The sequence below is a fragment of the Lactuca saligna genome, chromosome 2 (assembly GCF_052625555.1).
Source record: "Lactuca saligna cultivar CGN05327 chromosome 2, ASM5262555v1, whole genome shotgun sequence".
Taxonomy (NCBI): Eukaryota; Viridiplantae; Streptophyta; class Magnoliopsida; order Asterales; family Asteraceae; genus Lactuca; species Lactuca saligna.
This window is the reverse complement of record NC_136418.1, coordinates 175,859,955-175,882,567: the sequence shown is the minus strand read 5'-3', so window position 1 is coordinate 175,882,567 and position 22,613 is coordinate 175,859,955. Positions and strand designations below refer to the sequence as shown.

General features: G+C 36.3%; 2 protein-coding genes across 6 annotated transcripts; one reads left to right on the top strand and one right to left on the bottom strand.

The window, feature by feature from the left end:
- Nucleotides 1-3,143: 3,143 nt before the first annotated feature.
- Nucleotides 3,144-4,978, top strand: LOC145032926 (FKBP-like peptidyl-prolyl cis-trans isomerase family protein). Of its 2 annotated transcripts, none has more exons than XM_078981890.1 (5): nt 3,144-3,275; nt 3,918-4,040; nt 4,139-4,352; nt 4,459-4,551; nt 4,648-4,978. In XM_078981890.1, exons 2-5 carry the CDS (start codon nt 3,932-3,934, stop codon nt 4,799-4,801), a joined length of 570 nt encoding a protein of 189 aa, XP_078838016.1. In that variant the 5' UTR covers nt 3,144-3,275; nt 3,918-3,931; the 3' UTR covers nt 4,802-4,978. The 2 variants fall into 2 exon arrangements, with proteins under 2 accessions (XP_078838016.1, XP_078838017.1); XM_078981891.1 differs by having other exon boundaries at nt 3,152-3,275; nt 3,908-4,040.
- A 234-nt stretch (nt 4,979-5,212) lies between these two features.
- Nucleotides 5,213-7,799, bottom strand: SDIR1 (RING/U-box superfamily protein). 4 transcript variants are annotated; one of them, XM_078981887.1, is made up of 9 exons: nt 7,597-7,799; nt 6,776-6,922; nt 6,641-6,695; nt 6,509-6,561; nt 6,189-6,417; nt 5,989-6,109; nt 5,856-5,907; nt 5,655-5,780; nt 5,213-5,576 (listed from the first exon to the last, which is right to left on the bottom strand). In XM_078981887.1, the coding sequence occupies exons 2-9, from the start codon at nt 6,851-6,853 to the stop codon at nt 5,424-5,426; spliced, it is 867 nt and encodes a 288-aa protein (XP_078838013.1). In that variant the 5' UTR covers nt 6,854-6,922; nt 7,597-7,799; the 3' UTR covers nt 5,213-5,423. The 4 variants fall into 4 exon arrangements, with proteins under 4 accessions (XP_078838013.1, XP_078838012.1, XP_078838015.1 ...); XM_078981886.1 differs by having other exon boundaries at nt 6,776-6,910; XM_078981889.1 differs by having other exon boundaries at nt 5,655-5,777; nt 6,776-6,910.
- Between the last annotated feature and the right edge of the window lie 14,814 nt (nt 7,800-22,613).

Here is a 22,613-nt window from a genome sequence, read left to right as displayed (position 1 = left end):
ACAAAAGGTTAGTGTCATGCTACTTAGGGATGAGGTTAAAGCGAAATTTAGTATAGATGTGAGCATGAAATGGTGTAGAAGAGCAAAGAAGTATGCTATTGAACTGATTGAAGGAACACTAGTGGAGCAATATGCAAAGTTATGGTCCTATGGTGAAGATTAGAATATCAAACCCAAGATCAACATCAAAATAAATGTGAATTCTATGCCATATGGTAAGAATTATTTTAGAAAGTTTTACTTGTGTTTTGATGGGCTAAAGCAAGGATAGATAAGGAGTTGTAGAAGGGTTATAAATTTAGATGGATGCATCTTAAAGGGGTTATGTACTAGAGAGTTAATATGTGTTGTAGGAAAGGATGCCAATAATCACATATTCCCAATTACATGGGCAGTTGCCTGTGTAGAAAATAAAGAAAATTTGTAATGATTTTTGTGAACCTTAGAGATGACCTTGCATAAGGTATGTTGTTTACTTCCTACTTTTAAATATTGTACTTGGTGGTTTCATTTTATCTAACATGTTACCATTGTTGTATATGGGTTGTTAGAGGCTGTCAAAGAAGTACTACCTAATGTTGAACATAGGCAGTGTGTGTAACATCCCATAATTCAGGTCTATCTCTTTGATCATTTCTTTCCTCAAGATATCAAATTTAGACCTTGAAATAATTTATGGCAATTGAGTACGCTAGGCGTATTGGAGGGTACGATGCGCGTACTCAGGAGCGTGTTCTTAACGCGGAGGCTACCCAGTACGTTGGGTGTACCATAGTGTACGTTGTGCATACTAGGTTCTAATTGAAACCCTAATTGTGGGGGTGAGCCCTATAAAAGGAACATATTGGCCTTACTTTTAGCCACCATTTCCAGAGAGTGAAACCTTAAGAGTGCCAAACCCTCGTTTTAGAGCTTGTGTGTGTGTGCGTGTTTGAGCTTGATAGTGTTCTTGTGTGCCTTTGAAGAGAAGAGGGTGCCACTGAAAAAGCTAGAGTTGGAATACAAGCCTTGGATCTGAGCTTTTTAGAGGTTGGAGCATCAGTTGGAGGTAAAAAGCTCAAAGCTTTCTTAACCTTTTTGTATTTGTGTATTATGGACCATTTTTAGGATTTTTGTCCCAAAGGTGGAGACTTTATGAGTAAAGGAGATCTATAAACCTTGATATGTTCCTTTTCAGTGTATGTTGTATTTTAGATCCATAAAAATACCATCTTGGACATTATAAGTGAGCCATGCATGAAATATGAGCTCTTTAAGGAAGAAAGTGGTGTGTTTTGGGTGATAGTGACCTTTACAGCCATACAAAGGCTTAAAGTCACTGACTTTGTGGATTAAGAGGCATTAGAGTGACCAGATCTGGGATATGAGCTTATGTCTTAACCAGTTAACAGCAAAATCATGAAGTTGGTGAAACTGGGGCGTACGCTGGGTGTAATCCCAATACGCGCAGCGTAAGGGTCGAGTGTCCCCGATTCTGTATAGCATATAAGTACGCCCAACGTACAGAGCTGGTACGCGCCGCGTACTCCGGAGGGTTGACTTTCGTTGACTTTTAGGGTTTGGTCAACAAGTGGGCTTTTGGACCATTAGAGGGGTAAAACCGTCTTTTACCCTTCTCAGAGAGCATAGGAAAGGAATGGTCTAGCCTTTGAGAGCCATTTTTAATTATAGGTAATTTCTGTATGTGATTAGGCGGAGGCTAGATTAGTGTTTCGGGTTCGAGATCATCCGAGTTTACCTGATGTGAGTCTTCTCACTATACGTTACCTAGAGTGGTATTTATGTGTTACTGGAAGGTCATATGTGCTTACTTGAGATATGCATCTTGTCTATGTGATATTATGCTATGTGTTATTGTAGATCGGACCGAAAGGTCCAACGATTATTGAGGCTGAAAGGCTCAACCAAACCGAAGCGAAAGGTCCAACGATATATGAGGCTGGAAGGCTCAACCAGACCAGACCAAAGGGTCCAACGAGCTACGGTACTGGAGGGTCCCGCTGAGACACATGGACCGGAGGGTCCTACAAAGTATAGCCTCGAGTGGCGAATTTGTTGTATGTGGTATTTTGGGGAACTCACTAAGCTGCTTACCGTGTGTTGTGTTATGTGTTTCAGGTTATTATCAGAATCGCAGGAATGCGACAGCTCGATTGTACACACACAAGAGAAAAGAGTCATGAACGAGGATCCTGGATTTAAGTAAGTACTTTTTAAAACTATTTTGAAATAATTTATGACATCGACACTTGTGATTTTGAGAATTATTATACGTGATTATGAGTTTTAAAATTTAAAATTTTGTTTGAAAATTTACGTTGTTACAATGTGCATGGCATATTGTTGTCAACTTTAGGAAAAGATTTAGTGGTGTACACTATAAGGCCATGTTTTCGAAGGCAAGCAAGGCATCCATTGAGCCTTTATTCAATGCTTCATGAACGAGATTGAAGTGCTTAACCTTGCAGTCTTTGCTTATCTTATGGAAACAAACCCCAAATCTTGGAGTATAGCATTCTTTCAGAAAGGAATGATGTGTGATACAGTGGAGAAATAGATTATTTGAGAACTTTAACAATGTCATCTGGGATGCAAGGAAAAACTCAATCATCACTATGTTAGAGGATATTAGATTGTATGTTATGAAAAGACCACCAAGTCCGATTTAACCGTTTTTTATTTTGCGAAAACCAATCGATTCGTTTCGAACTGTAACACCTGTTTCTGAAATTATCAAGTCTTTGATAAGGAATATGGGTTTTGAGAAAAACCCTTACATGTGACGCGCTTAAGTAAGGACGCGACAAGCATTCGCTGTTTATTGAAAAACCCTAATTCGCGGCTATTGGCCTATTCAAGAACACTAATTCTTTTGGTTTGCCATGTTTGGCAACCCGTCTCCAAAAATGTTCTTTCTCCCAAATCATATCCCCTTATTGATCTTTGAGTATTTGTTTAGAGTTCAAAGACTAAATTTGTATAGAAATCAGAAAGTATTAAGCATTCTTATCAATTTAAAAATATTTGCAAAAAATAATTGTTAATAAGATTATAAATGATATTAGCCTAACACACGCGCCGCGCGCGCGTGGTGGTGGCGATCAGTTTATTCTTATTCTCATTCAGCCTATAAGAAAAGCGGGGCGGCACTTATAGAAGAAAAAGGAAACAAACCGGAAGGGTATGGCCAGCAATTTTCCCGTGAAATCGCCGTTCCGATTTCTTCCATTTTCGCCGCAGCTTTTACACGCTACTTCAATCGTCTCCGGCAACTGGTACTTATAAATTTCTTGAATGTTTTCTGGTCTTAATAATTAGGATTTCTATCTGTCAACATATGTCTTAAATTCTGTAGTTGGTATCGAGTTCGATGTGTTTTAGTTGTTATCGAGCTGTGCATTTTTCGAAATCGCTGTTAATTGTACTTTGTGTATCATAGGAGTTGTATTTGTGGGATTCGAGCTTGAGATGTGTGTGAATTTTTGTTATGGAGTGGTCTAGGAGTCTAGGGTTTTGTTAGTTGGGGATAGATTTTGAAATGTCGTAATTAGATGCAGATACTCTCTATATTTCATTAATAAGTCTAGTTTTGCAAATATTATGGTCTGATGCTCATGATTGTGAGTAGTAGGCTTGAAGATTTTTATATTGGAAACTCATAGGGTTCAACCAGAGTTGAGTTAAGTGAGGAATCATTTTTGCTCATTATTTAAAAATGAATGTCTGACAGATGAGTAAAAAACAATACATAATCCACATCTGGGGTAGATGGTTTTATTATATGTTGGAGTTGAATTAGTTTGCAGTTGCATGTCTATTAATATATACTCATAAAATTGGGAACTGAAGAGGAAGTAAAGCAGGTGGTATTTTGATGATCTTACTTTGTCTCTATTTTTATGTTGAGGCGACCCCAGTTAGGAGGGGAGGTATGGCTGAAACAATTGATTTGACTGGAGATGGAGGTGTGATGAAGACAATTGTGAAGAGAGCCAAACCTGAAGCAATTGGGCCATGTGACAACCTACCTCTTGTTGATGGTATTCAGCCAAAACTAATAAAACAGATTGGCTTGGATTCTTTAGTATAGATAATATCTGATTGGATGGATATGTTATGGTGTTTGTGAATTGGGCAGTGCATTATGAAGGGACACTGGCAGAGACAGGTGAAGTATTTGATACTACACATGAAGACAACACAATATTCAGCTTTGAAATAGGAAAGGGATCTGTGATAAAGGCTTGGGATGTTGCTTTAAGAACCATGAAGGTTGGAGAGGTTGCCAAAATTACTTGCAAGTCGGATTATGCCTATGGAACTGCAGGTTCTCCCCCTGAGATTCCACCAAAGTAATTTTACCTTCAACCCTTTTTTTTTTAATTTTATTTTAGAAACCCAACCATGAATTGAATTTGTTTGCATCTCTGACGTTTTTTGTATGTTTGGCATTGGCAGTGCAACTCTTATATTTGAGGTGGAGCTGGTGGCCTGCAGGCCAAGGAAGGGTTCTAGTGTGGCTAGTGTGTCAGATGAAAGGGCTAGACTAGAGTAAGTGGTTTCTTCTTTTTTTTTTTTTTTTTTTTTTTATGTATAAAAATTTTAATTACAAATTAATATATATTTGTATGTTTTTATAATAAATAGGGAGCTGAAGAGGCAAAGGGAAATGGCAGCTGCTCAAAAGGAAGAAGAGAAGAAGAAGAGAGAAGAAGCAAAGGCAGCAGCTGCAGCTCGCATCCAGGCCAAGATGGACGCTAAGAAAGGCGGAGGGAAAGGGAAGGCCAAGGGGGGAAAATAGTATTATTTGTTTTCACATAAACTTTACTTTTAAAACATTTTTATATCTCTAGTCAAACTAAACTAAAGCATATCATCTGTTGAGAATAAACACCTTGGGTATTTTCTTTTGCTTGTAATAATAGTTTTGTTTCTAGCTTCTGTTTCATCCTTATTTATGGTTAAGTTGGTATTAGTATTTGCTTGCTTACTTACTAACTATTTACCTACCTTATTATGTTATTGTTTGTATGTATATATTTTAGCCCCACACCGCTTACACTTCATTTCATTTTTAGGAGATCATCGTCATCTTCATCTTTGTTTGTATGTGTTTGGAAGAATTAGCGATTAAAATTAGTGAGGGGGAGGGTTTACTAATACATACAGTGTAGATAAAATCATAGGAGAGGGAACAGGACGAAGATGGAAGTTTGTAAAATGGCATGCCCTTGCCCATTCATATGATATGGGAGTTGGTTATTGTTGTTATTTTTCCCATATGGTAACATTTGTTAGCTTTTTTTACATACAATCAGAGCCTATTTCATCCATACAGGTATTCCAGTTAAGTAGTTGTGTATTATCAACATTAAATGTCTTTTTCCTTTAATTGCAAATGCCCAAAAGCTAAATCGGATGGATCAAACTCCAAGTGATGCATCATCATCATCATCCTCATCATCATCCATCTCCTCTTGGTTCTCATCATGCCTCCATGCAGATCCAACTCTGAACTTGCAAACAGGGCAGGTTCCTTGCTGTCGTAGCCATGGATCAATGCACTCTGAATGAAACTACAACAAACACACAATACACAATTCAATTTTTTTATTTTGTACCAAATTTCATTAATTTTTGAAAATATGTTTTACCTGATGCAAGCATGGCAAGCTACGAACCAGTTCACCTACATTAACTTGCTCCAAACAAACACTGCATGTCAATTCATCTTCACAACTTTTTCCATTTCCATTTCCACCACTCTCCACCTTCTTCTGCTACACAAATTCATTCAAATATATGTAATGTATATAACAAAAAATATATACATATATCATACAATTAGTAATTACCTCTGAGGTGGCTGAAGATGAACCTTGTTCCTCTGATAAGCTCCCACTGCCACTGACATATTAAAACATGCATATCCATAAATTTCATAATTACATTATTTAATTAACAGTGAAGCCAATGATAAATTATTACCTTTTAGAGTTGTTGTTGGCAGCCTTGTACTTATGGAGAGGAAGAGAATTTACATCTTCCTCAGTCATTGAATTGGCTGTTGGACCACTATCACTATCCAGTGCTCTTAAAGTTTCATAATCTACAAACATGTAAAAAGACGTAATAATAAATAAAAATCCGAATGCTTTTTATATACATCACAGACAGTAAACGTGTACCTAAATCATCAAACTCCCTGTCAAGAAGTGCAAGTTGTAGCCGGAGGCCTTGCAATCGGCCTCGTGTGGCAAGTGCAATGGAAGGTGGCATCTGCAACCGCAGTTCAGTATGACCAAGGAGCCCACTAGCTGCCACAGCATTTGCTTGTGCTTGGGCTTGAAGTTGTTGACAGGTGGCGTACATTCTTAGGCTTGTAGCCATCAAAAACACACCAAGTACAAGCCAAAGCTAAATCATCGAAAAAGAAACACACATTAAAAGACTATCTATCCACAAGGAAAACTGTAAATATAAAAAAGAGGAAAAAAATTCAGGTTACCAGAAAGTTTGGTGACATTTGGTGCGAGTTCAATATCATGAACAGCAAAAGAACTGTAAAATGGAAACACAGATAAGGATGAAATTAAGTATCTATTTGTGTGAAATGAAATACACAACAACACATATGTACCTGTGACAAGAAAGGCAAGAGAGTTTGTATTAACAGGTCGGGCTGCATGGATTCTCTGAAAATAGAGTATCAAAAATTTAGCACAATATTAATGGGTTTAGCCATATAAACATATATAAAATATATAGGGTATACCACTGAGCGACGTTCAGGTATAAATCCAGGAAACCCGGTTTCAATGTCTCCCCTACTCCCTCGAAAGACAAAACTCATAATTGTTGAATTCTATATGCAAAAACTTTATCAGCAACTTCACAGAAGTAACCAGTCCTACACCAAAACCTTCAGCAATCAACAAATTAACAAGCCAACCATTTCACAAGTCATTAACAAGTTAAGATCGAGACTCCAACAGACCAACACCTTGCCTTAGAAACCATCCAAACGATGAACTTCCAGACTGTACTTTAGATTATTCATTTAGGTTATGAATCCAGTTCTAGCTACATACATCATTTCCACACTAAAGAAACCTAGCTATGATGAGATCGTTAACAGCATCAAGGAATTCACCTAGCTAATAAACCTAATTTGACATGTCTTCTCTAACAGAAACCCTAGAAAAAACATTTGAATATTTGATGTGACAGTGATGACCTAACAGCATTGCTCCAATAATTCAAAAACAAGGTACGGATCTGTGCGCTGGAATTAAGAACAACAACGTTTTAATGAAGCACGGCGATAGAAATGTTTAAATAAACCATGCAGCTATAGAATTTCGAAAACTTCAAACCCCATAACTCTCATGGACTTCCCCTCTCAAACGAACAGGGCATCCGGTTCTAAGGAAATGAAATGGACAAAGTACATATTTTTTATAACTAAGAACGAATTCAAACAAAATGCGATCCAGAGCTACAAATCACTGAAGAAAGAGTAATAGGAAACCCTAAATCAGCAACACGATTGCAAAATCCGTTTAATATTGGCAAGAAAGAGAAATTGATACTTACAGAGTTTGAATTAACGTCGATTGATCTAAGCGTATGATTAATCGTTTGGGGTAACCAGAACAAACAGTGATATATGTGCCTGCCAAGACTAAAGAGGGCGTACACGAGCGGTTGGGACTTGGGAGTTGGGAGATACACTTGTCGATCGAGTCGATTCGGCCGCTAGGAAGGGGGTGTTTGGGTCTTTGGTATTTTGCTTTTTTCAAAATAGATTATGCCGTTCATATATCATATACACGTGTGCTCATACTTGCTAATTAAAAAATAGATAAAATTGCAAAAATGGTGGTAGTATGTAAATTTTTAGAGTTTTGATCCAAATTTTGAGGTTTTTGGATTTAAGTTAGTTTATTTGTAATTTTGATTCCTATTCAAACTAAAATCACTATTATACCCTTAATGAATTTAGTTATTATTTTTCTTTTAATTTTTTAAATTATTAATATTATTATTAAATATACAACTGGCCCACATCCCCCTCTCTCTCTCTCTCTCTCTCTCTCTCTCATCGGATTACCAGAATCAACCCGATATCCTTCACCGTTCTTTGCCTACAGGGGATGATATCTTGTTAACTAATACCATCGTTTTCCACCCCCCATCACCTTCAATATGTTGAGAGACAATCACCAGGACTTTTGTTGAATTCGTACATTTTAACCATGGCGACACAACCTTCTCCAGATCTTGAAGTGCCTTATCATTCAAAGTTTCAATTGTCTTGATTCTACATCAATAGATATCAATTGAAGTTTTTGGGTATCTCTCCGATCAAGTTGGTTTCATGCATGTAAAAAAAATTGAATTTTTTTCAACTGCGTTTCTCTACCAGAGTTTTCATGACTTCGACCTAGCTTTATATAAATCAACAGTTCCATCCAACAAATCGCATGGATCCATCGTTTCAGCACCAGATACAAGCCTCCTTAGCTTCACTTCTAGACCCGAATTCCAAAACGGGTTAACATGTTCTCTATTAGGGTTTCTTCTCCTCGTTTTTTGATCTTCCATAAAATCACATGGCTCTAAGCTCTTCTTGGTCCAACCACAGAAGCCATTGATGTGTAGGCTGCAATCTTTACACGGTGATACCTTTTATGGTTCTGGGTGTGATCAAAAGTTGATCTTTTCATATTGAGGTTGTTTAAAGCAAGAAGGAATCAATAAGTGAGATGGATCTTAAGAGAGGTATGATTTTTGGATGTAGGTTGAGGTGCAAACATTCTGAATTGACTTACGCAAATAGGGTGGTTTGGAGAGAGAGAGAGAGAGAGAGAGAGAGAGAGGGAGAGGGAGAGAGAGAGAGAGAGAGAGAGGGGTGGGCCCCATAATTATAATTAATAAAAATTTAAATTAAACAGAAAAAATCATAAAAATATATCAGAAGGGCATTTTAGTCTTTTTAATTTTCTGAGGGACCAAAAACATAACGAAACTAGCTCAAAAAGACCATGAATCCAAAAACTCGGGGTTTGGGCTAAAATCCCAAAAATTTGCATACCATAAGGACCTTTTTGCAATTTTGTCTAAAAAATATACATTTACACTAGAACTATAAATAATAGTATAAATTAGGGAAGAACGGGTTGGAAACATAAAAAAAAAAATAGAAAATACATAAATATTTTCAAATAGAAAAGACAAAATTACCCTCTCAACAACGCACACTTAATGACATAATGAGTTGAGGGCAAAAAAGGCTTAATCTATTAAAACACTATTTCTTTACACATTTACACTAGTGTTTTTCCTTTTAAATCCACTTATGTTATAACTGATGAATATTATTATTTCAAGCACCTACCTTGTTGCTATTCATGTCCATACGGTGCTAAAGAAGTGGTGTAAGGATCAAATCCCTGTTCAAATACAAAAAGGATATCTTGGTCATTCAACAATAATTTACATTCCAATTCTTTTAACTGATTCACAGACCAAACTAATATAAACAACAAGAGAGTGGAATTAAATTCCATTCCTTTTCTTGCCAAGTAAAATGGACTTATTAGATAACATGAACCCTATACCAAGATGAACCAATTTCACAAGGGTATTTTGGTCATTTAACATAACTTTCATTCCACTTCCTTTGAAAGCTTTACAAACCAAACCATTGTATAACAAAGGAACAAAATTGAATCTAAGTCCATTCCATTTCTAGCCGACTAAGATGACCTACTATACAAGGGTATTTTTGTCATTTAATGCTATAAGGGAGATTATCTTGATTATTACAAAATTTTAAGTTGATAAGAAAGTATACGATTTAATGAAGTTATAGTTGTGAGACCAATACCAATCTGAAAATAGGTTGCTATAATAAGGAAACCCTAGGCTATCAAGCATCATGTAATCATGCAATTATATCATGCAATTCCTGAAGATCCTTAGCCTAGCACTAGCATGTTGTTCTAACATATCACAATATCAAATAATCTGTATGGTATTTGGGGTCTACTTACTGGATCCAGCTGATCGTACACCCTGCATCCTCCTTTAATATTTTGAAAACCTTTTTGAAAACTATTTTGAAAATATTTTCCTTAGTTTGAGACTGGATTCACACAAGTGTTCCTCCAATTCACTCAAACCAAGGCTCTGACACCAACTTGTAACATCCATAAAAATCATGCCAAATTTAAACTTTTTCAAAACATTTCAATCAATTAATTATTACAAAACTTGTTTTCAAAATAGTATAATATCAAAGTATCCCATAAACAAGTCATAACCATGAGGAGTTGTACGATCACGCCTTTGCCTTCCCGCGATCATCTGATGTACCTGAAACAAAACTAAAACTGCAAGCCCAAAGCTTAGTGAGTTCCCCCAAAAATACCGATACACTGCACATAACACATATACAAATAACATCATGTATTGGGTCCACGACTTTATAGATTGGATTACCCATGGGTCTACAGTATGAGTCTGGATTACCTTCCGGGCCCACAGCTCACATTTGGATTACCAACGAGCCCACAGTATGAGTCTGGTATGCCCCACTCGACCCTCATCTCGTATCTGGAATGCTCCCGAGCCCACAGTACGCATTTGGCATACCTTAACCAGCCCTCAGCTCGTATCTGGAATGCTCCTGAGTCCTCAGTATGAGACTGGCAATCCCCGCCCGACCCTCAACTCATATCTGGAATACTCTAGGGTTTCTTGGCTACCGTACGGAGCAATACAACATCAACCCAACCCACATAATATGTTGACATATAACATAACTAATGCACATACAAATAATCATATAATAATACAGATAGTCCTATAGATCTATCAAACTGGCATAACAACTAGCATACAAACCTAACTCATACTCGACATAATATCAAGTGCTAGGATAACATATCCAATGGCCGACATTGGTGCCTTCGGCCCCTTAGTATAGTGAGGATAACCCACCTCTCAATTGTTGAACCGAAGTGATACCTCAAACTCTCGAACCACGACCACGAACTCCACCACCTATATTTACCATAAGACCTTTTCCATAAATTTCCAATTTACCAAAATACCCCAGAAGTCAACTAGTCAACCTTTGGTCAAAGTCCAAGTCAATGGTCAAGGTCAACAGTCAATGTTGACCCTGATGGGTTTTGAGCAAAACATCAATCCTATGGTGTACATGCAAACCCTAAAGCTTTGGATCTAGTTTGTCTAATGAACATGCAATAATCATCTAAAGCTCATAAACCCTAGATCTAGCATACAATAATCGATATTATCATAATAAAAGGGTTTAGATCTTACCTTGATAGTTATGTAGCGATAACAATCACAAATCTCCTTGATCTTGACTCTTGAAAGCTTAGTGCCTCAAATGTTGCACCTCTAATAGAATCACAAACACCATGAGCAACAAGATGAACAAAGAGAGAGGGAGGAACCTCCAAAAACGTCCTAGGGTTCTCTTAGAAGGTTAGCCACATTTTTGGGAGCCTTAAGGGTCTTTATATACTTGTGAGGGCTACTAGGGTTTTAGGTGAAACCCTAATTCTCTGCTTAGGCCTTAAGCAACCCATGGAGTCCCTCTAGAAAGCCCTTGGACGAAATCCATATGGGCTTCCCATAGATTTCGTCCAATCCCCTTTCCATTAGGAATCCATATCCCAATTGCAACTATCATATAATTACAATATCAATTCCTTTATTTAATTAATCTTTTTTAGCCACAAAACTAATTCTTAATTAATTCTTGACTAATATTAATTAAACAATATGATTTATTCTTTAATATATTATTCTTATAATATATTAATAAATGATAATTAATCCTCTTTCTCCTTAATTCATCCTATCAGTTGCTATGGTGAAGGCAACCCAAAAGGATCATGCTCATAATCGGGTCAAGTACATACCAAAATAGTTATGGACTTAGAAACCTAATCCAACAGTCTCCCACTTGGATAAGTCTAATAACTATTTTGCATATGAATTATGAACCTGATCAGCAATCGTAGCTTTCAAAAGCCGCTGTCAACTCTGATCTTATCAGTAGCGCATCCTTTAGATAAGGGATCATATATTCCTCCATTCTGGATATCGTATGAACTGGGACATGGATTTTAATCATACTCTTTGTTCATGTGTTGTTTCCCGATTTCCGATTTATGACGACTGACAACAGACTACAATTGAACACATCAACTCAGTCTCGGCTTGGCCAAATGCTTAGGGTGTCATCACTAAATTATCACGGGGCCCACAAATATCGCTTTTATCCCACTTTGGGTAAAAGGAACGAATAAACTTCGACTCAAATGCTCGCTTGTACCTACTCATCTAATCACACACAACTATATGTTTTATAACACCAAGTTACTTGTGCATTTACATATTACCAATGTGCAACCGACTTGCAGAATACAACTCACACATCTCGGTTTCAAGAATATAAGATATTATCGTCTCACCAATCACTCGTGATAAAATCCATGAAGAGATCCAAGTGAGTGTGGGTTTAATCCAATACTCTAATCTTATAGGACTACTCATGAATACTGCAACAAACTTTTGCTATGTCTAAGACACTTTAGACAATCTACAGTCAGATTCATGACAGTCTTCTTTCATACCTACTTCCAAAGTATGATCAACTATGGATGGTTTGAATAACCTAGTTATCCTGGAAGTCAAAACATGCAAAGTGTAATAATACCAAATTCTTCCCACTTATTTAGAATATGTTTGATTCTAACATTTTATGCAATGACCCTTTGTAATGTCATAGCACCAAAATCACAAAGACTTTGCCAATAAAATTACAAAATCCTTTATTGGAGATTGTTACAAGACAATTCCATAGATATGAAGTCTCACATTCAAAGTACTTTTCTTTGAACATCCTTATTACATAAAAGTTTCTAATCTAGACATAGATTCCTGATATCCAACTCCCAATATGGAAATGTTTTAATATTTGCCATATGACAACTCATTCTAAATAGAGTCTTATCTATTCATAATAATGTCAATATGGTCCATGTATTACTATACTTCCAGTTGTCTATAAGCGACCAATCCTTGGTGAACCTTAGATTGTCCTTGATAGTTGTTTAATTAATTTAGTCAAATCCAATTCTAGTCCTTTTTCCCTCTTAATGCCCTAGACATTTGGAAAATTTAGAACGTTTGAATATTACAGAATATGTAATCGATCCTATACCAGAAGCTATGGGACACGATTCATATTGAAAGACGTGATACTTTACCAATTTCTTGCTATAATATTTCCATACATAGAATTCTTTTATGTTGAATCTTTTCAACATAATATCCATATATGTCCTCTGACTAAATTCGATTAAAATTTCTCGATCCAAGCTTTTAGATTTTGAAATGAAGTATAATATTCTCTCCCTTAATTATACCAAAACAACTTTTCAACCCCTACAACTTTGCAAAGTGAAACTTTTGTTTTCTATAATTAATATTGCTAACTTGCAACGCTTAAAATAATAATCACGCTCCCGCTAACATGATTATTATATCAATATCAACATAACTTTTATGCTCCCACTAGCTTTGACATGTATTCAGAAAACAGTTGGACTTCTAGAAATCAACACTTATTAACTTCCAAAGTTCATATTTCTAATACGATATACTTCGATAAGCCTTTATCTAAGCTTCTCAAACTCATACACCTTCCCTTAGATAACTCACATGTGAGTCTCAACAATTCTAGAACTTACAGCAATAAGTCTCGAATGTTCAAACTAATTGCCAAATCTCACAATTTGAACTATGGAGAAGGATGTCGTAATCATAATTGAATTTGAGAATGCAATTTACACAATCGCTATCTCCTTGAAATCTCTCTTAGCGAAAATGTTTCTTCACAATCATTTTCATGAAATGGAAAGAAAACTTATGACACTTAGATTTTATGGTGTATGTGTTCCTATCCATGTGAATTTGTCATAACCATAATCATAAGATAATGTTTACGACAAATCCAAACTCTTATGGACAGAACTTGTTCATTCTTAATTTCTTGCCATCAAGGGTCCCACCATTGCTTCCAAGTCATTTTGCAGCTCACCTATACTAGTGAATGTACTCTCATTGAACAAAGTGTTTGCCTTTATACAGTCTATTGAGAACTCATAGAACTCATATGCATAAGCAACTTTACGGGAATGGCACATAAATAAGAATATGTCAACATGATAGGTTAAAAGCCTCAAGTTGTGTGCTAGTGTTTAGCAGGTTTACTCTTGATTAGTTCTTGAACCTTTTCGAGATCATTTAGACTCCCAATAACCTCTTGATATATAAGATTCTCTTGTTAAGAAACATTTATTGACAAACAAATATTCAGTAGTTAGTGATGATTCTCATCAAGACAAACATTACATACAATTGGTCTTAGTTGGTCTTTATCTTATCCAAGACATCACAACATACCAATTTCAAATGTGCAAGAGTAAGAAAAACATTTTTTACTCCATATTCGATGAGTGTGTTAAAAACTTCTGAAGATGTGTCACTCAATTCACAATCTTAAAGTATGACTCTAAGACTTTATTTTGGAACGAAGTATGACTCATCCTTCTGATTTAACCATTTCAACAATTTTTGATTCCTCTTCTTAGCCATACTAGTGCACTTAGGTGTCCTTAGAGGATTAATTGTGACATGGTTTCATAATCAACAAGACGATTATAAAACATGATACTAAAGTACTCTGTCATCTTTTCAGATTGGAGAAACTTTTATCTTTCTGCCTATTTTATTATTCTTGTTCGTTCTACCATTCATTGAAACTTTTCAATGATTCAGAATTATACTTAATCTTGTAAGAATAACCACATTTACTAGAATTTTAGTAAATCATGACGAGTAATCTTATTATTCTTTGTGGTGGACTTAACCAGTGCACAACATTATGTACCAGTTCTCCTAGTCCTTCACTTGACTCTTGTCAAGGAATTAGTCTTAGACCCAGTTTGATACGCATATTTCCAGGTCCAAACAGATCTTTCTGGCTGAATGGACCGAAAATACTGTTTGATTTGCACAAAAGAAGGAGTCTTTCCTGGTAAGATATGTCTTTCCCATAAATCCCCAAAATCATATCTTTCTGGCTGAATGGGCTGGAAAGACAATTATACACCAAACCCTGCCTCTTTCTTTATTTATTGGATTATTAATTTTTTTAAATAATTTTTTTTAAATTTATTTTTTATTGAATTATTACTTTTTTTCATCATTCAGCACAGTCAATCAGATGTACAACCAAACAGCATGGTTTCTTTCCCAGTCAGAAAACTTTCCCAGACAACACTTTACCAGAGAGCACTTTCCCAGATAGAAACTATCAAACGGGACCTTAATTTTCCAAATATGAAGGTTCTCATTCATCATACAATACACGTTGTATGATTCCAAGTTTCTGTCCAACTGAAACTCGGGCGACAAAAATCTTTCCTTATTTGGTAAATTCTCGACATTACCATAAATATGATTCCAAGTTTCTGTCCAACTGAAACTCGGGCGACAAAAATCTTTCCTTATTTGGTAAATTCTCGACATTACCACAAATAACATAACAAAGAATCATATCCATTTCAACATTGCACAAACATCAATTTTCATACATGTCATTGCAATGAAACATATAAATAAGACAAAAACAAAAATTTATTTTATTTATAAAGGGTGCAGAAAAACTTATCCTTACAATGCAATTCAAATGAAAACTATGATATTACATATTCCTAAGCAATCTATCATAACTCTCTAAGTAGCAGCTCTAAAAATCCGATCATCGAATCATACGATCAAAATCCATTTCTTCGCGATCAGACTCAACATGCTTCTTCCTTTAAGCTTCCTTTCTTTTCTTCGATCCTACAACACATTAAAATGCGATCGTATCACATCACGTATTAAGAATCTCCAAATAGAAACTTAATAGAGTTAGATAGTGGATCTTACCTGAAGCAGAGTCATACATCTTGACTCTCCTATCTTTTAGATCTCTCAGATAGTAAGGGCAGCTTCGTAACCAATGCCCCCTCTTTTAGCAGTAGAAACATATGGATTCTTCAAGAATGGTACACAAGACTATCTTAGACTCAGCCTTTCTCTTGCGAAGTGAAAACTTTTCTGGACTTCCAATGTTGCCATTGCCCATAGAAGGTTGGGATATTGATTTACCAGACAAATTTGCTCGACCAGTGCACCAAATCATTTCTGATTCAGCAGCAATAAGCAAATAAGTCAAATCAATGAGGTTCACGTCATGTTCCATCATATAATACTCTCTAACGAACTTACCCTATGAATCGGGAAGTGAGTGAAGAACCAAGTCAACACCCAACTTCTCCGAGACATCGACACCGATACTTCCCAATCTATCAATATGTAACTTCATATCCAAGACATGAGTGCATACCGACTTTCCATCTTCGTGTCTTTTCGCTAATAGGGCTTGAGTGACCTTCAAATTTTCAAGTGGGTCAGGGAGAATTATTGGAGGAGGTGGAGGAAGTGAAGAATGATTTCCATTTCCACAATCCAATCATGGAACATCATCTTCAAGTGGAAAACCTTTTCCAATGGATTCAAAAGGAAAATGAAGGTTGGTGGTGTTGGATAAAGTGTCTAAGTCCGTAACTATATTTGGTATGTACTTGACCCGACCCGACATGGTCCACTTGGGTTGCACTTCACCAAAACAATTTGTATGGATAATATTTTGAGAATAGTATATTTATGATTTATTAATATATTATAAGTCATAATATATTAATATGAAATCATATTATTTAATTAATATTGATCAATAAGTAATTTGAATTAATTTAGTGATCAAAAGGAGCTAATTAAATATGGACTCTTATATATATAGAATGGGTCAAAGTTCATTTAGGATGGGATAAACTTGCATGGATAGTCCATGGAGTTTTAACCCATGGATCCTATGGAAATGAAAGGTCATGGGTATTAGGGTTTTACTTGGAGGTATCCCTAATCCACCATACTATATAAAGAGGTATTTGTGTCACACCCCCGAACCAGACGGCGGAAACGTCCGGGGGCTATCGTGACTCATTGAATACCATTACAATGCATATATATGAAACATAACATTATACATCACCAACATTTGGAATTGATACAACTGGTAACGTTTACATACATTACATTGTTCCAAAAATTACATTCAAAGAAATAACTGTTTGGTATTACTTAAATCATAGCAAAACGTCAGCGAGTACAAATCACCTTCACTTTATCTGTTACCTGAGAATACAAGTATTTTGAAAAACGTCAACATATGAAATGTTGGTGAGTTCATAAGTAGAGTTTGAAATCCGATGTGTTGTTTGAAAACCTTTAGAAAATCCGATATTTTCTAGAAATTGATTAGTGTAAAAATAATAAGTGATGATCCATGAGTATGCTTGTTTGAATTCTATAGATGTAAGCGTAAGGGTTGTGAAGTTCGATCGGAAATTTGTAATCGTTATTGAAATCCTAGGAAAACCCGACGTTTTCCTATCGTCGTATCGTTGTATTCCGGAGGCATCGAGGGTACAGAGGGTGGTGAAGTGTTGGGACAAGCGTTAGTGAAAACGGCAAGTCAACAACCTTACAAGCGATCCTTATAGGCGTCACTCGTAAATCTTCACGCGACTCGATCCTCCCGGACTTGTTAAGTCCCACGACCGGAGGGAAGGAAAAAGGTACGAAACCTTCAGGGTTTCCCCGCGTCGTCCGAGACCAAATGCAATTGCGAAGGGCCCGAAGCCCAACTCGCAATCGTGAGTTACAGACTTTACTAGCAGCACTGAAGGACCCTTGGGGACCAGCAGCATATTGCCATTGAAAGTCCTGTTACGTCATGTAGGGTCGGTAAAACCCAACACTTCGTAAGAGAGAGAGACCTTCGGGCCTTAAGATCAGGTCGTTGGGCTAGCTAGGCTCAACAGACAAGATTTTACACTTTTGGGGCCCAAAGATGGTGCGTAGACGTCTGTGCACACTCGCATGTAATCGTAATCGTTATGGTTATGAATCGAAATGTCGTAACTTCGTCGTGTTAGTGGTTTTGGATTTTTATTGGTTCGAGACCGAACCAATTCGTTTGACAACGTCTTTTGGTATTGTAGTATATTGTATTTCGTCGATAAGCGTGTTACCATCAATTGGTCAAATTGCATGTATTAACTAGCCTTGAAGATTTTCTGTTTTCAGCCCTTCCTTAATTATGGAATTTACTCTTTTTACCCCTTTATTTAAAAACTTTCCGGTTTGGTCCCTAAATCAATTTTTTTGACATTTTTATACCAAAAATTGTTGTCATAAGTATTTTTCCAGCAACTTATCATAGAAAACAGTTTAAGCCCTTGAAACTTCAGTTTTCTCGGTTATAGCCCCTATTTTTCGCAACTTTTACATTTTTGACCCAATTTGGAAAAATTTTACAATTTTGGTCCCCTTTAAATTTGGAAAGCATTTTAAACCCTTGAAAAGCGTATGGAACACTTGTAGCCCACTGTTTTACAGAAAAATGCAGTTTTGGTCCTCCAATTTAGAAAATTTCGCATATTGGGCCTTATTGGGCCGAAAATGTCATGTTTAGCCCAATAAGCTTGGAATTTATATTTTTAACCCTCTAAATGGTATATTTTCAGAAAAATACATTATGCAAACTGTTTGGACTCATCACCCCCATCAGATTTCGAAATGTTTCATGTTAGGCCCTTCAACTTTGCATTTTCAACATTTTATGTCAAAAAAATGAGTTTTTAGCCCAAGTTAAGTGTTGTTAAGCTATTTAGAAATTTTCTTAGTATACTTTGCATGTGATAGTCTATTTTGTGCTATGATAAAATGTATGTCTCGGTTTTTAGCATATCACCCTAGATCTATCAATAAAATCATACAAAACATACATATAAGCATAGAAATCAACCACAACATACACATAATGATGGATCTTCACATTTTCTTGTATTCTCCCCCATAAAAACTCATAAAAATCGAAAATAAGGGGATATGAAACTCACCTTGGGTGTTGTTTCGGTTTTTGGAAGAAAAGATGGAAGAAAACTTGATGATTTTTGGCCTTAGCACCTTTCCTTGGTGGATCTCGAGTTTGAGATGGTTCTAGGGTGCAAGATCACGATTTTTGCATAGTTTAGGAAAGGATTTTGATAACAAAAGAATTTGAATCATAGATCCATGCAATATCTTACCTTAGATGAAGAATTTTGTGGAGATTTCCTCTTGAAGGCTTCCTAGAACTCGAGATTTTTGAGTGGAGAGGGAGAAATGTTCTTGAGTGTTCTAGAGAGGATTTTGAGAGAGTTTTGGTGTGTGTGAGTGGGTGTTCGACCGAGAATGAGAGAGGAGAGAAGAAGAGATGTGATCTTGAAGTGATTTGCATGGAAGAATGGGAAATAATGCATGGAAGTCCTATGGGTAATAGTGAGGTGGCAAGCAAATAGTCAACTCTTCCTCAGCTTCTTGGATTTTGGCCTTGGGCCGAGAATGAGGAAGGGAAGAAGGAAAAATTGGGCTTTTTGCCCCTAAGCCCAACATTAGAGGTAGTTTAGGGTATTTATTGGCCTTATAAAATAAAATTGTGATTTTTATGCTTCATTAAGCTAGGTTAGGTTAAATTATGGATCAAAGCTTGTGATTTATTTCATTCTAGGTTCTACCTAGCCCAAAATATTGAAATAAACGAATGTGGGTCCAATTAGAGCCCAATTAGGGTCCTAAGCCCATGATAGTCCAATTGGAAGTTTATTGGTCCATTTGGATCCAATAAGGAAGTTCTAGTCCAAAATGGACTTAACTTGGAACTTCTAGGGTTTTCCAATTGTTTGCTGACTATTTGTAGTACTTGTATATTGTATTTGATTGAAGTTTTTGATTCACATTAGGTTGAATGTATAGATTACATGACACAAAATTTCCAGTTATGACAATTTGGCACATGAAATGGCACTAGTGTGTGTGAGAACAAGAGTGGGCCGATTTCTAGAAGTGCTTCATATTCTCTCAAAGTCTTCCAAGTTGTTTTCGTGATTTGTGATTCCACTTGGGGCATTCACAATATTGGTGCTAGGCTCTTGAAGCTCCAAGCAACCAACCATAAGAAAAGGTAAGTCTTTCTACTAGTTTTTATATTACAAGTACCCCAGGATATGCTAGTTAGGATGAGAACCTTGGAAAAATAATATTTGCATGTATAATAGAGAAAATATAGATCCAAGGTTTCATGGGTTGCATGTACACCATAGGAGTGTTAGAATGCTCAAAACCCTTCAGGTGGCATAATAGATAAGTATAAGGCTAGATTGGTTATCCAAGGCTTTAAGAAAAAGGAAGATATTGACTTCTTTGATACTTATTCTCGTGTTGCTGGAATTTCCACTATTAGATTATTGTTAGCTCTTGCAGCTATACATAATCTTTTGATTCACCAAATAGATGTAAAAACTGCATTATTGAATGGTGATTTAGATGATGAAATTTACATGAAACAACATGAAGGGTTTGTGATGCCTGGAAATGAACACAAGGTGTGCAAGTTGAAGAAATCATTACATGGTTTGTAACAAACACCAAAGCAATGACATCAAAAGTTTGATGATGTTGTCTTGTATAATGGTTTTACATCAAACCAAGTTGACAAGTATGTATATAGAAAATTTGATACTTATAGTAAAGGATTTATGATTTGTCTATATATGGATGATATGTTGATTTTTGGTACCGATTTGAAATTAAAGACACGGGGGGGGGGGGGGTAGAGGTGATTCTTGGTATAATAATCAAACAAGGAAACAATGAGATTTCAATTTCTCAATATCATTACATTAAGAAGATATTGAAAAAGTTTAAATTTGAGAATTGTTCTCCTGTTAGCAATCCTCTAGATCCTAATCTTAAGCTTCTACCTAATAAAGGATCTCCAGTGTCTCAACTTGAATACTCAAGGGCTATTGGTTATCTAATTTATTCCATGATATGCACTAGGCTTGGTATAACATATGTTATGGTATACTAGTAATCTTAGTTCACATAATTGGAAAGTTGTAAGTAAAGTATTCAAGTATTTGAAAGGAACCATAAGTTATGGTTTGACATATAGTGGATATCCTTTTTTTCTTTAAGGTAATTTAGATGCTAGCTATATTAATAACATAGAGGATCACTCCTCTACAAGTGGTTGATTGTTTCTTTTGGGGGGAGGTATCATTTCTTGGGAATCTAAGAAACAAACTTGTATTACTAACTCAACCATGGATTCTGAGTTTGTAAGAAGTTGAATGGATAAGAAATTTGATTTATGAAATTCCTATATGGCCAAAACTGATATCTACCACGTCTATCAGGTGTGATAGTGCTGGAACCTTGGATAAGGATTATAGTCAAGTGTACAATGGAAAGTATAGACATTTAGGTGTTACACATAGCATGATTTGTGAGATCATCATGACTGGTGTGATATATGTGGAGTTTGTGAGAACTCAGTTGAAATCAGCCGATCATCTAACCAAAAGGGTTAGCAAGTTGTGCACGAGGCGGTTGTAGGGATGGGTTTAAAGTCCACCTAAAATCTTTTATATTAAGATATCTAATTCCCATATAATGTAATATTAGATGTTGAATTCAATGTAGAAAGCTTGATATTTGAAGATTGGAACACATTATTATCATCATCCCAAGGTATGTGTTAAGTAGTACAAGTTAAGAAGATTGAATTTATACTTCTTAATAGTCCTTTTGAAAAATTGCATTTGCAAGTGCAAGAAGAAAATGACTACCTATATAAACATGAAGTTTAGTTGCTTCAAGAAGCTTTGAGACTTAGCTTTGATATGTTTATTGAAGGATATGATACAAGCTAGTAAAATACAATGCCAAGTTAGACTTATGAGAATGTAAACTATTGTGCATATTAACTTCATGTATTCACTATGTAACATCCGGATTTTACCAAGTATAATGTAAGTTTAATTGTGTTATATTGTGAGAGGGACTCGGCGAGTCGGGGTTCAGACTCGCCGAGTAGGGACGCGGGATTGATCGAGGGTGCGCACTTGGACTCGGCGAGTCTGCGCTGTGTTATGAAACCCTAAATCTCCGGGTTTGTGGCCTATTTAAGGGGCCTTATGGCCGTCATTTGCGCTCATCCAACCCCCAGAGTGTGTCCCTAGAGTTCTTGAGCGTTTGGTGAAGGATTGAGAGCAAATCTTGACCTTGTGAGTGTTGTTTAGCAAGAAGAAGGAGGCTCTAGGCAAGAGGAGGCAAAGGAGGTTGCTATTTCGTGGATTTGGAGCTTGGATCATCACTTTAGAGGTATTATTCTCGGACCATTTTCTGTTTGGTGAAACTTGATGCATGTTAGGGTTTAATATGATCATTTATGGGGTGATTTGGTGCCCCTTTGGTTCCCTCTTGGAGTTGAGACCATGGATCTGGATCCATAGAGGTCCAGAGGGCCTCACTCATCAAGCTTTATGGATGGAAATGGAGTC